The sequence below is a fragment of the Rhinatrema bivittatum genome, chromosome 13 (genome assembly GCF_901001135.1).
Source record: "Rhinatrema bivittatum chromosome 13, aRhiBiv1.1, whole genome shotgun sequence".
Lineage (NCBI taxonomy): Eukaryota > Metazoa > Chordata > Amphibia > Gymnophiona > Rhinatrematidae > Rhinatrema > Rhinatrema bivittatum.
The window spans coordinates 26,902,692-26,916,300 of NC_042627.1; the positions used below are offsets into that span (position 1 = coordinate 26,902,692).

At 43.2% G+C, this 13,609-nt stretch overlaps 1 protein-coding gene across 7 annotated transcripts in view; it reads left to right on the top strand.

The window, feature by feature from the left end:
* Positions 1–13,609, top strand: part of HERC1 (HECT and RLD domain containing E3 ubiquitin protein ligase family member 1) — a 410,083-nt gene that overhangs the window by 357,870 nt on the left and 38,604 nt on the right. For all 7 annotated transcript variants that reach the window (XM_029575639.1, XM_029575640.1, XM_029575646.1 and 4 more), the window contains exons 67-69: positions 3,538–3,660; positions 4,021–4,123; positions 12,394–12,563. In XM_029575639.1, coding sequence (XP_029431499.1) covers positions 3,538–3,660; positions 4,021–4,123; positions 12,394–12,563 — 396 coding nt within the window. The remainder of the gene's footprint in view (positions 1–3,537; positions 3,661–4,020; positions 4,124–12,393; positions 12,564–13,609) is intronic.

The window sequence follows — 13,609 nt, forward strand, 5'->3', positions numbered from 1 at the left end:
ATTAAAGTCACCTGCGATGATTGTTTTTTCAGGATGTGGTAATGAAGTGATAAGATATTCAAGCAAAGGAGCAGAATTATTTGCGAGTAGATCAGGGGGACAATATGTTAAGCGAAGTATTAAATTTAAATGTTCTAGAAGTAATATTTCGAATGGACTTGGGGAGGTCAGGATAAGATATGGAAAAGGTGATGGAGGTCTTGGGGAATAGCACGTCTATCATTGCATGGAAGGTGTTGGAAAGTGTAGTTACCGGGGCAGCATAGATTCAAGAGAGCTTTGTCTCCAGGATTCAGTTATGCACATACAATCAATGGACGAGTCTAGGAGAATATCGTAAATAATGGTAGCTTTTTTCTTCAATGACCTTCATGGGAAAGTGAATAGCTTCTTTTCTTGAGGTTTTGAAGTAAAGGAATGTAGGTGAGCACCGGTTTGGGTCTTGGTGCATTATGTCTAAGCCCAATGAGCCATACCTGCCTTGGTCTGTGATAGTTGGAATAAGGTATTAGCCTTTTATTGTTTTTTATTGATTTTATTTATTGATTTTATGTGTATTATCTTGGATCTATGTAAACTGTTGTGATGGAACCTTCTAATTGATGGTATATAAAATTTTATAAATAAATAAATAGAAATATAGTAGGTGGCATGATTAAAAAGACAGAAATAATTAGTACGCTCAATGCACTCATTTGTGCACAAAGGAGCATGCTCCTTTGTTCGTGCTTCTTTGTGCGCACTCCAAAGACAATCCACCCAATTTTTTATTTCTTTTGATAGGGATAGGTTGGGCATTGCCATGGCCAAACAGACAATATGTAATTGGTTAGTAGATTGCATCTCCTTCTGTTATGCCCAGGTGGGGCTGCATCTTGGGGATCTTGTCAAGGCTCATTCTGTCAAGCCACAGCAGCATTGGTGGCCCACTTGCCAGCAGTTCCCTTGGAGGAGATCTGCAAGGCTGCGATGTGGAGTTCTCTCCACACGTTCATATCTCATTACTGTCTGGATAGGGATGGCTGACGCAACACTAGATTCAGCCAGTCTGTCCTCTGGAACCTGTTTGAGGTGTAGAACCCAACTCTCCCAACCTAGGGCCCGTTGTTTGAGTTCAGGCTGTCTCCTCCTCTGTTCCCAAAAGCACTGGTGGTGTTGTGCCCATTGACACCTAGATAGGTGTCTGTTGATCCCCTTTTCTGTTGAGGAGCAGCCTGTAGCTAGGGATTCACATATGTGTGAGGACTATCATCCTGCTGTGCTCTGAGAACACTTGTTACAGGTAAGAAAGTCTGCTTTATTACTGGGAGTGAATAACAGGAAATGGGTCCATCTTATGGTATCTGCTGGATACTTGCCTCCCGGACTGGCCACTGTTTGGAGACAGAATGCATGACCCAGCATGGCATTTCTTATGCTGCCATGTTAAAAATGGTCACCTTAAACAGAATGCGGCCATTGTGACTGGGCCAGAGATGAGACTCAGTTAGCACAGGTGGCTCACCACCTCCTGAATTTCCTTGATCCTTGGAGGATTGCAGCAGGGGGAGCATTAGAGATTGGTCACTTTGGGAGAGGATGAGTGGGGTGATTGGTCATTTCAGAGGGATGAAAGGAAGGGGGAAGGAGGGAGGGGAGGTCCAGGATACTGCTAACTAGGTTGCCATGCTAGCAGTTAACTGTACTTCAGAAGATGTAGGTAAATTTACTTCTGAGGTTCAGTTAACAGCTTTCTGAAAACTGTCCCCCTCATTCTGGCTAAAAGTCACATCCTTTTAGCTGCTTTGAGAGGAAATGTTCTAGTGGTGGGAGGAAATCACATGTATAGATTGCATTTTAAATTCATGGACTTTTCCAGCAAAAACAAGTAGAAAGGACTTACACACTCTTTGTACCTACAATATTTTTATTTATATTCCGCTTTTCAGACACTATCAAAGTGGATTACGTTCAGGTACTGTAGGCATTTCCCTGTCCCCAGAGGGCTCACAATCTGGTTGTAAAATGACTTGCTCTAGATCATAAGGAGCAGCAGTGGGATTTTAAAAACTCTGATTCCTCTGGTTCACAGCCTGCCGCTCTAACCATAAGGCTTCTCCTCCATGCCACAGTAAGTTTGAGAATTGGTGTACAGCCTGTGGGTAAAATGTATGCACAATCTTTGTCCCAATGTGAACAATTTGAAAACTGTCCCCCTAAAACAGTTCAGGATAATCCAAGAACACACAGAGTATTCATTGCAACAAGATCGTCATGGTCCTTGAGGTCCCATAACCCAATTTGAGAGTGTGAGAAAAAACTAGATGGCAAGTGGTTCTAATATTGGCATTCACGATAGAACTCTGTTCCCAATAAAAAAAAAAACCAAAAAACCTCATTGAGGATCCCACAAGAAATCCATATGATTTCAACCTCCCAATAAATATTTGGTGCTTCATGAATCACTTTAGAATCTCAGCTAACCGTTGTGCATGTCTTCTCCACAAGTGGACATTCAAAGACAATCCAAAGTGTGATTGTGGTGATCAAAACCAGACAGTGAATCTCATTGCAAACTGCAATATGTGCCCACTTGAAGGAAGACTAGACCAAAAATCATGCTATTACTGAAGCTATCCAACGGCTTATAGATTTGACCTTGAGCAACTGATTTGCATATACTTGGCAAATGCAATAAGGAGAATAGGAGGCAATTGGAACATAACTGCAATCAAACTGAGAATATTTTTGTTTTTCAAGATGTCTTACAATGTTTTAATATACAATCCTGCTAACATGAAGAACAGTTTTCTGTCTCTTCAGCAAAAATGCCCTTTAATTGTATTCTATTTAATGTGTTACTAATGTGTGTTGACAGCATGTTTACAATTCATTAGAAATCAATGAAAACAAAAAAAGTGCTTTATTTCAAGGGGCTTATACTGAAATGGGATATGCGTCACCAGTGATCTTACTGCTAAATAAAATAACTCCATGTTAACTCGATTTTATGTTAATGTTAGATAAAATCCAGTAAACGGAGATTTTTTTTTTTAATAATATTACATAGTTCTTTGATAACCTACCAAGTTATCTTCTTGAGGTAGTGGCAGTTCTTTGTTAAAACAAATTAACATATATATATATACTATAATTTTAGAATTCTTTAATGCTTTTTTGAATTGTTCTTCATAGATGGATGAATTATGGTCATATGACTGATTATTCTTTCCACCAGATCAGTAACTATAGTCTTCTTCAGGCCTTATTCTAATCAATCACTGAAAAACAAATAAAATAGAAAATACAGGACCTCAACACAGTAAATTGCCAAGCAATTCTGGGAGCTTAACTTTTTTTTTTTTTTTTTTTTTTTAGAAGAAATTTAATGTGGCCTATAAATCTACACTGCACCATGCATATTTGTATAAACGAGCAAAACCTGACATTTTTCATCTTGTTTAAGGCCTCAAATACCAGGCTAGATATTGCTTTGTTCAAATGCAGCAGTGAGCATGAACATTCAAAACAGTAATGAATTATAATTCTTGTAAACAGGTTGCCTGTGGATTAAATCATACATTAGCTGTCTCAGTGGATGGTTCAATGGTGTGGGCATTTGGAGACGGAGATTATGGAAAACTTGGTTTAGGAAATTCCACTGCTAAATCCTCACCACAGGTTTGTGTCTATATTAGGTTTGGTTGCATGCATAAAAGTTTGTAGGGAAATTGTAATAGCATTTAACATCTATTGCATTCGGTATATCTTAGTGAATAGTCTCTGTTGTAAGTTAGAGGGTCCTAAGTACCCTGATTTGAAAGGAGGGTTCCTGCTGTTTTAGGCTTGGGCATATTAAATAAACTACCACTTAAGACTTTTTGATATGTTTCTGAAATATGTGTTCAGTATGCATGAATAGAAAAGTACTTGTTTTCGGTTTAGCTAACTTCAGTCTGTAAATGCAAATGCAGAGGTGAAATTGCAAGATTTTAGGGAGGGGTTTATGCATACTGTAAATACATAAACTTTTATTTTTAGAAAGTAGATGTTCTTTGTGGAATTGGAATAAAAAAGGTTGCCTGTGGGACACAGTTTTCTGTTGCATTAACAAAAGATGGTCATGTATACACCTTTGGGCAAGGTAAGAATTTTTTCTTAAACTTTTTTATTGAAACATACTAAAAACAGTACAGAATAATAAACATAGCAGTTGTTGGGAATATTATGGAAAATACAACATAAATACAGTATCTGTAATCCAAAGCTAAAAGGTAATTCCCTGTACGTACCTGGATCAGTCTAGACTCCTTGGTTATGCTCCCCCTCTAGCAGACAGAGACAGAGAAATTCTAAAGAACTCTGATGTATATAGCAGGGCTTCACCTACAGTCCGTCAGTATTTCTCTGTCTCTAGCAGACGGAGCAGGAGCAAAACCTACAGTCTATGATAGTCAATTAGTTTAAAAAAAAAAAAAGGGGGAAAATAATAAACAGTAAAGGTAATTAGTTTTCCTTTATTACATTTTTTTTTCTTCAAGAAGGACGGAAGTCAGACAAGCCTCCCAGGGGTTGTCGGTCCTGAGGGGACCATCCCCCTTTGTTTCAGAGGCTGCTGCAGCTGTGGGTTGAGGGCCCTACTAACAGCCTAGTGCAGCTCTGGGGGTGATACCGGGGAGCCCGGCTCACTCCCCCCAGTTGGACCAGAACATGGAAACTATTGGGCAAGTACAATAAAATAATTTTTTTTTTTTAATTATTTTTTTGTAAACTTATTTTTTGCCTTTACCTGGACTCTCCCTTCCCTCGCAGTCGTGTCGGGTTTCTTTTTTTCTGTTTTTGCCATCATTTTCACTTTTTTTTTTTTTTTTTTTTAGTGGTAAAATATTTTTCAATTTTCTGAAGTAAAAGAATGCCGCGGACTTGCCGGGATTGTGGAGCCGCGTGCGCGCGTTTGTCGAGGGACGGTCTCTGATTTAATTGTGTGTCGGGGGAAGAGGGAGCCTCCACAACCCCTAAAGGGGTTGTTTTACGGGTCCAGTCAGTCTCCAGTGTTTTTCAAGGTTTACAGTCTCCTTCTGTCGTCCCGTTCCCACTGAGCACGGGAACGGGCGCCATTTTGAATTCCCTCGAGTCAGCGAATTTAGCGGCCCTGTCTGAGGCGGGGGAGGGGATTCTCCCGCCACCTTTATCCCCTCAACCAAAGGTCCCTGAGGGGGACAACTTAAGAGGGCTGGGCACAAAAGCTAACTTGAATATCCCCGAGGGGGATACAGAAGTTTCCTCTTCTGACTCTCTTTCATCAGATTTTGTCCTGCTTCTCCACAAGGCTTTCAAGGCACGGAGAGCAGGGAAAAAGAAAGCGCTAGAAAAATCTTCAATTTTGGATTCTCCGCCCAGGCCAAAAACGGGCCAAGTCTTTTGAGGGGCTTGTCCCCTCTACCTGTAAGCGGCCTGTGAGGTTAGTGACACTTCAACCTGATTCCACTACTTCCTCGAATACTGACAGCCTAGATGGCATAGATGAGCCTTCCCAGCTTTCACAGGGGGGGGGGGAGATGATGGGGACCCCGGACCAGTCACAGGGGGCTTCTCTTGGTTCCCATCTTGTGGAAGGGGACAACCCTAAGGTACTCCGTCTTTTTCGGAAGGAAGAGTTAGCACCTCTCATTCCAGCTATTTTAGGGGAGTTAGGTATTGAGGCACCTCCTGAAGAATCTCGTCTTGGTTCTTTAGACCCAGTATTGTTGGGACTCCGTGGGCTGCCCTCCTCCTTTCCTTTTCATTTTTCGGCCACGGACTTGATTTTTCGGGAAAGGGATACCCCTGGTTTGGGTCTGAAAGTAGCAAAGGCTATGGACAAGCTATACCCTTTACCAGAAAAAGCTTTAGAGCTCCTTCATATTCCCAAGGTGGATGCAGCGGTTTCAGCCGTTACTAAAAAGACCACCATCCCGGTTACAGGTGCAACTGCTTTAAAAGATTTGCAGGATAGAAAGCTGGAACTTCTGTTAAAAAAAAAAAAAAAGATTTTTGAAGTCTCTGCTCTTGGAGTTCGAGTTACTATGTGTATAATTTTTCTTTGAGGGCGGGTCTTCGCTGTCTGCAACAGCTTCAGGCCAATGATTCACTCTCAGAGATGGAAGCCCTTCGAGCTGGCCGTCTTGAAGCGGTCATTGCTTACAGTGCGGATGCCTTTTATGATTTACTCTTCACGTCTTCTAGGACCATGGTATCTGCTGTTTCCGCCCATCGTCTATTGTGGCTTCAAAACTGGTCAGCAGATGTATCTTCCAAGTCCCATCTAGGATCTCTTCCCTTCAAGGGCAAACTATTGTTTGACAAGGAGCTAGAGGATCTGATTCAGTCTCTGGGGGAGAATAAGGTTCATCCCTTACCAGAAGATCGGCTGAAACAGAGGGTCTCTTTTTCCTCGAAATCTCGGTTTCACGGGGGTCGAAAGCGTAGGGCTTCTCGGGCGTCCACTCCCTCTTTTAAACAACATTCTACCAAGCAGCAGTCGTGGTCTCAGTCCTTTCGTGGGCGACGTTTTGGTAGACCAGGTACCTCCCAGTCCACACAGGGTGGAAAGCCTTCACAATGATGTGATGCTGGTTCACTCTTCGATTCCAGTTATTGGAGGCAGGTTGTCCCTGTTTTACGAGGAGTGGACCAAAATAACATTGGATCAGTGGGTTCTCTCTGTGATAAGACACGGCTACACTTTAGATTTTGCTTGCTGTCCCAATCCCAAGTTCCTGGTTTCCCCATGTGGGTACTCAACCAAGTGTCAGGCGGTAGAGGAGATGTTACGGCATCTATTGGACATCGGTGCAATCGTTCCTGTTCCTCTGTCTCAACAGTGAAAGGGCCGTTACTCAATTTATTTCGTGGTTCCCAAAAAAGAAGGAACTTTTTGGCCCATACTCGATTTAAAGAGAGTGAACAAGTGCCTTTGGATCCCCCGCTTCCGTATGGAGACATTGAGATCTATCATCGCTGTGGTCCATCAAGGGGAGTTTTTGGCATCTCTGGATTTGACGAAGGCGTATCTCCACATCTGGATCCGATCATCAGAAGTTCTTGTGGTTTTCAATCCTAGGTCGTCATTACCAGTTTCAAACCCTACCTTTCGGCCTAGCGACTGCACCCAGGACATTCACCAAAATAATGGTTGTGGTGGCAGCGCAGCTTCGTCGAGAAGGATTGTTGGTTCATCCTTATTTGGACGATTGGCTGATTCGAGCGAAGTCGAAGGTCCTTTGTCAGGAAGCGATTCACCGGCTGCTTCAGTTGCTTCAAACCTCGGATGGGTTGTCAATCTGACCAAGAGTCGGCTAGTTCCTTCCCAGTCATTGGAGTTTTTGGGAGCTCTGTTCGATACTCGTCAAGGCAGAGTTTTCCTGACATCAGAACACATTCTAAAATTACAAGGTCAGGTACAACTATTTTTGTCCAAGCATCTGGGTTCCATGACCTCGACATTGGAACTCGTTCCCTGGGCTTTTGCTCACATGTGTCCTTTGCGATCGGTATTGCTTTCCCATTGGAACCCAGTGTCAGAACGGTTTCACATTCCCCTTCCACTGACAGAGTCTGCTCGATCCAGCTTGGATTGGTGGCTGATTTCAGATAATTTGACCCGAAGAGTTCCCTTGGTGGTTCCTCAGTGGACCGTAGTGACAACAGATGCCAGTCTTTCCGGTTGGGGGGCAGTGTGTCTGAGAAAGTCAGTGTAAGGTCAATGGTCCCCAGAGGAGTCTCAGTGGTCCATCAATCGCTTGGAAATCAGAGCGGTTCGACTGGCTTTACAGAAGTTTCTTCCGCTCCTCAAGGGGAAATCGGTCCGCGTACTATCCGACAACGCGACCACGGTTGCTTACATCAATCGCCAAGAAGGAACCAAGAAGCCAGTCTGTTGCGTTGGAAGCTCATCAGTTGATCTGTTGGGTGGAACAGCACCTAGTCAGCATAGCGGTGTCCCACATTGCCGAGGTCGACAACATTCATGCGGATTTTCTCAGTCGACATAGTCTCGATACAGGAGAGTGGGAACTGGCAGACAAAGCCTTTTAGTTAATCTGCGACCGGTGGGGCATTCCTTGCATGGATCTCATGGCAACATTAAAGAATTCCAAAGCTCCACGCTTCTTTGCTCGTCGCAGAGACACGGCAGCGGAGGGAGTAGATGCTCTGGTGCTGCCTTGGCCGAAGAATGTTCTACTTTGTGTTTCCTCCTTGGCCACTAATCGGCAAGGTCCTCAGATGAATAGAACTACATCTGACAGACATCATTCTAGTAGCTCCTGCGTGGCCCTGCCGTCCATGGTTTGCGGATCTGTTCAATCTGGCGGTGGAGGCTCCTCTGAGGTTCCTGGATCTTCCGAACCTACTTCATCAAAAGGGCACTTAGAGAAGGTAAGGCCATCGCGGAAATATTAAATGATTTTTTTTGCTTCGGTGTTTACTGAAGAGGATGTTGGGGAGGTACCCGTAATGGAGAAGGTTTTCATGGGTAATGATTCAAATGGACTGAATCAAATCACGGTGAACCTAGAAGATGTGGTAGGCCTGATTGACAAACTGAAGAGTAGTAAATCACCTGGACTGGATGGTATACACCCCAGAGTTCTGAAGGAACTAAAAAATGAAATTTCAGACCTATTAGTAAAAATTTGTAACCTATCATTAAAATCATCCATTGTACCTGAAGACTGGAGGATAGCAAATGTAACCCCAATATTTAAAAAGGGCTCCAGGGGTGATCCGGGAAACTACAGACCGGTTAGCCTGACTTCAGTGCTGGGAAAAATAGTGGAAAGTGTTCTAAACATCAAAATCATAGAACATATAGAAAGACATGGTTTAATGGAACAAAGTCAACTTGGCTTTACCCAGGGCAAGTCTTGCCTCACAAATCTGATTCACTTTTTTGAAGGAGTTAATAAACATGTGGATAAAGGTGAACCGGTAGATATAGTATACTTGGATTTTCAGAAGGCGTTTGACAAAGTTCCTCATGAGAGGCTTCTAGGAAAAGTAAAAAGTCATGGGATAGGTGGCGATGTCTTTTCGTGGATTGCAAACTGACTAAAAGACAGGAAACAGAGAGTAGGATTAAATGGACAATTTTCTCAGTGGAAGGGAGTGGGCAGTGGAGTGCCTCAGGGATCTGTATAGGGACCCTTACTTTTCAATATATTTATAAATGATCTGGAAAGAAATACGACGAGTGAGATAATCAAATTTGCAGATGACACAAAATTGTTCAGAGTAGTTAAATCACAAGCAGATTGTGATAAATTGCAGGAAGACCTTGTGAGACTGAAAAATTGGGCATCCAAATGGCAGATGAAATTTAATGTGGATAAGTGCAAGGTGATGCATATAGGGAAAAATAACCCATGCTATAATTTCACAGTGTTGGGTTCCATATTAGGGGCTACAACCCAAGAAAGAGATCTAGGTGTCATAGTGGATAACACATTGAAATCGTCGGTCAGTGTGCTGTGGCAGTCAAAAAAGCAAACAGAATGTTGGGAATTATTAGAAAGGGAATGGTGAATAAAACGGAAAATGTCATAATGCCTCTGTATCGCTCCATGGTGAGACCGCACCTTGAATACTGTGTACAATTCTGGTCGTCGCATCTCAGAAAAGATATAATTGCGATGGAGAAGGTACAGAGAAGGGCTACCAAAATGATAAGGGGAATGGAACAGCTCCCCTATGAGGAAAGACTAAAGAGGTTAGGACTTTTCAACTTGGAGACGAGACGGCTGAGGGGGGGATATGATAGAGATGTTTAAAATCATGAGAGGTCTAGAATGGGTAGATGTGAATCTGTTATTTACTCTTTCGGATAGTAGAAAGACTAGGGGGCACTCCATGAAGTTAGCATGGGGCACATTTAAAACTAATCGGAGAAAGTTCTTTTTTACCCAATGCACAATTAAACTCTGGAATTTGTTACCAGAGGATGTGGTTAGTGCAGTTAGTATAGCTGTGTTTAAAAAAGGATTGGATAAGTTCTTGGAGGAGAAGTACATTACCTGCTATTAAGTTCACTTAGAGAATAGCCACTGCCATTAGCAATGGTAACATGGAATGGACTTAGTGTTTGGGTACTTGCCAGGTTCTTATGGCCTGGATTGGCCACTGTTGGAAACAGGATGCTGGGCTTGATGGACCCTTGGTCTAACCCAGTATGGCATTTTCTTATGTTCTTATCAAGGGCCCATTTGTTTCGATCAGGTCGATCGCTTCTGTCTAGCGGCATGGCTTTTGAGAGGCAGCGTCTGAAGGATAAAGGTTATTCGGATGCTGTGGTAACTACACTTTTACAATCGTGTAAAACTTCCACTTCCTTGTCTTATGTTCGAGTATGGAAGGTTTTTGAGTCCTGGTGCTTAGACCACGATGTTGTTCCTACTCGGGCGTCCGTTCTGGATATTTTGTGTTTTCTTCAAGCTGGTTTAGCTAAGGGCTTATCGTGTAGCTCTTTGAGGGTGCAGGTTGCTGCTCTTGGTTGTTTGCAGGGTACCATTCGGGGTCGACCGTTGGCGTCGCATCCGGATATATCTAGTTTTCTTCGGGGAGCAAAGCATTTGCGCCCTCCATTCAGACATCCTTGTCCTTCCTGGAATTTAAATTTAGTCCTCAAAGCTTTGTGTGCTGCACCTTTTGAACCTTTGGAACACGCAACCTTAAAGGATCTTACTTTGAAAGTTGTTTTTCTTGTTGCAATTTCCTCGGCTCGTAGATTATCTGAGCTTCAGGCTTTATCTTGTAGGGAACCCTTCTTAAGGATTTCTGATTCCAGAATTTCCTTGCGAACGGTTCCTTCCTTTTTGCCAAAGGTTGTTTCTCTTTTCATCTCAATCAATCAGTACAGCTCCCATCTTTTTCTGATATCGACCAGACCTAAAGAAGTTGGATGTTCGCAGGGTCTTGATGCATTATTTAGAGGTCACTAATAGTTTTCGTGTCTCGGATCATCTATTCGTTCTTTCGAGTAGCCCAAAAAGGGGTAATATGGCATCTAGGAAACCATAAATTCTGCATATTTGTTGAGTGGCAAGTCCTTACCGTTGGGTATTAAGGCACATTCTACACGATCTCAGGCGGCATCCTGGCAGAATGTCAGCAAATTTCGCCACAAGAAATTTGCAGAGCGGCCACATGGAAATCTTTGCATATTTTTGCCAGACATTACCGTCTGGATGTCCAGGCTCCAGGCACCGGTGGATTTGGAGAAGGTGTGCTGAGAGTGGGCCTCTCCGGATCCCATCCCACGTAAGAAAATAACTCTGGAACATCCCAGGAGTCTGGACTGATCCGGGTACGTACAGGAAAAGGAAAATTTAGTTTCTTACCTGATAATTTTCGTTCCTGTAGTACCATGGATCAGTCCAGAGTCCTGCCCACTCGGCACATACAGGTAATGGAGAGTCCGCTTTTTTCAGTAACTGTCTGCAGTTCAATCTTGTTTTTCCGTATTCATCCGAGTCTGTTCCCAATTGGGGTTAGTGATCCAGTTAAAGGTTATAGCTTAGTGTATATAGTTAGTTTGGGTTTTTTTCATCCATTCTGCTTTGTGATTGAGCAACACTGATGGACTGTAGGTGGAGGCCTGCTATATACGTCAGAGTTCTTTAGAATTTCTCTGTCTCTGTCTGCTAGAGGAGGGGGCATAACCCAGGAGTCTGGATTGATCCGTGGTACTACAGAAACTAAAATTATCAGGTAATTTTCCTGTATAGGACAAGGAAAAAAGAAAGCCTCCCAAAATATGAAGATATATAGCAAAGGATACAAGGTAAGAATATATGCTTGTTGCAGATCCAGCATGTATTCATCAACTGACTCCAAAAAAATATAGCAGATTGGTGAGGCAAGACTTCTCTTGGGGAAATCCCTGTTGGCTTTTTCCCATTAAATCATGTCTGTCTATATGTTCAGTAATTTTATTCTTTAAAATAGCTTCTGCCATTTTTCCCAGCATTGATGTCAGGCTCACCAGTCTTGTTGTAGATCAGTTAACAAAGAAAGGAACTGCATTAAGAAAATATTAAAAAGCATTATATTGAAAGAATGACCAAGGTTTCAAATGACAGGAAATTCTGCAGTAAGTATCAACCCTACTGCATTTTACTGTGCATGTGTGGAGTGGGAGAAGGATAGAAATAGTGCCCCTTATTTTAGCCTCACAACATAACTTCCTACCCAACACTCTGTAGTTGGCATTTCTTGTGACTTACCCCTATAATGAAGCCTCCTAAAATGTGGCATTATGGTTGATTTTGCTCTTCAGGTTACTTGATTTTGATTGGTTTTCTCCACATATGGCATTGTTAAATGTAATTTATAATGAATATGTGTGCGGTATTCAGGCACTTTTCATACGTTTTTTAGATCGTCTGATTGGCTTACCAGAAGGACGAGCTCGAAATCACAACAGGCCTCAGCAAGTCCCAGTACTGTCTGGAATCTTTATTGAAGATATAGCAGTAGGGGCAGAGCACACACTTGCTTTATCATCAGCTGGAGATGTGTATGCCTGGGGCAGCAATTCAGAAGGACAGGTAAATACTGTGATTATTCTAAACCTGTCTTCAGTGTAGCCAGGAAGATGGACTTCTCTGGACATATTTGTACAAAGATATACATGTATTTCTATACGCCTAGGCTGAGATGTCACTCGCATTGCTTTTATATTTCTTGTGTCTGAGCCTTTCTCACAGGACAAGCAGGATGATAGTCCTCACATATGGGTGACAACACAGGATGGAGCCCAATCACGGAAAACTTCTGTCAAAGTTTCCAGAACTTTGACTGGCCGCTCTGGGCATGCCCAGCATGGCACTAACCCTGCAGCCAGCAGGGTCCCCCTTCAGTATTCTTTTTTTCCAAGCAGCAGTAGCCTCACGGTTAAGGAGCTCTGCAGAGATTCCTGACAGGAATTTTCCTCACGGAATTACTAAAAGTTAATTTGCCCCACAGAGGTCCCGCCTCGAACTTTTTCAAGCCGCGGTACTCCGGTAAGTTTTTACCCGTTTTCCGACGATTACCGTCGAGTTTGGCCCGTTTTCCGACGATTACCATCGAGTTTGGCCCTTGTGGCCTACTGGCATTCGACCGTACTACGGCTCAATTTTTGCCATGGTGTCGAGGTTCCGTCGGTGCCCGGACTGTAATCATACCATGTCCATCACAGACCCCCATAAAGTCTGTGTAATGTGTCTTGGACGAGAGCATGATGTCTTGACCTGCACCAAATGTGCCCTTATGACACCAAAAGGTCGCAAGGCTAGAATGGAGACGATGGAACTTCTCTTCCATGCTCAAACCCCAACTCCGTCCATTGCATCGACGTCGTCAGAATCGGCACCATCAACTTCGCACCAGCATCGTCCACCGGCCGATGACCGTCCGGCAACGATGACATCTCAGCCTTCAACATCCTCTACTCCCCCTCAGGACCGAGGGGATCGTAGAGACAAACATTGCCACCGGCATAGAAAGTCTCGGACCATTGAGGGAGCGAAATCATCGACCTCGCCACTGTCCGAGCCGCCGTCGAAGAAACCCCATCCAGAAAAGGCACCGACCTTTTCAGCGACCGGGTCAC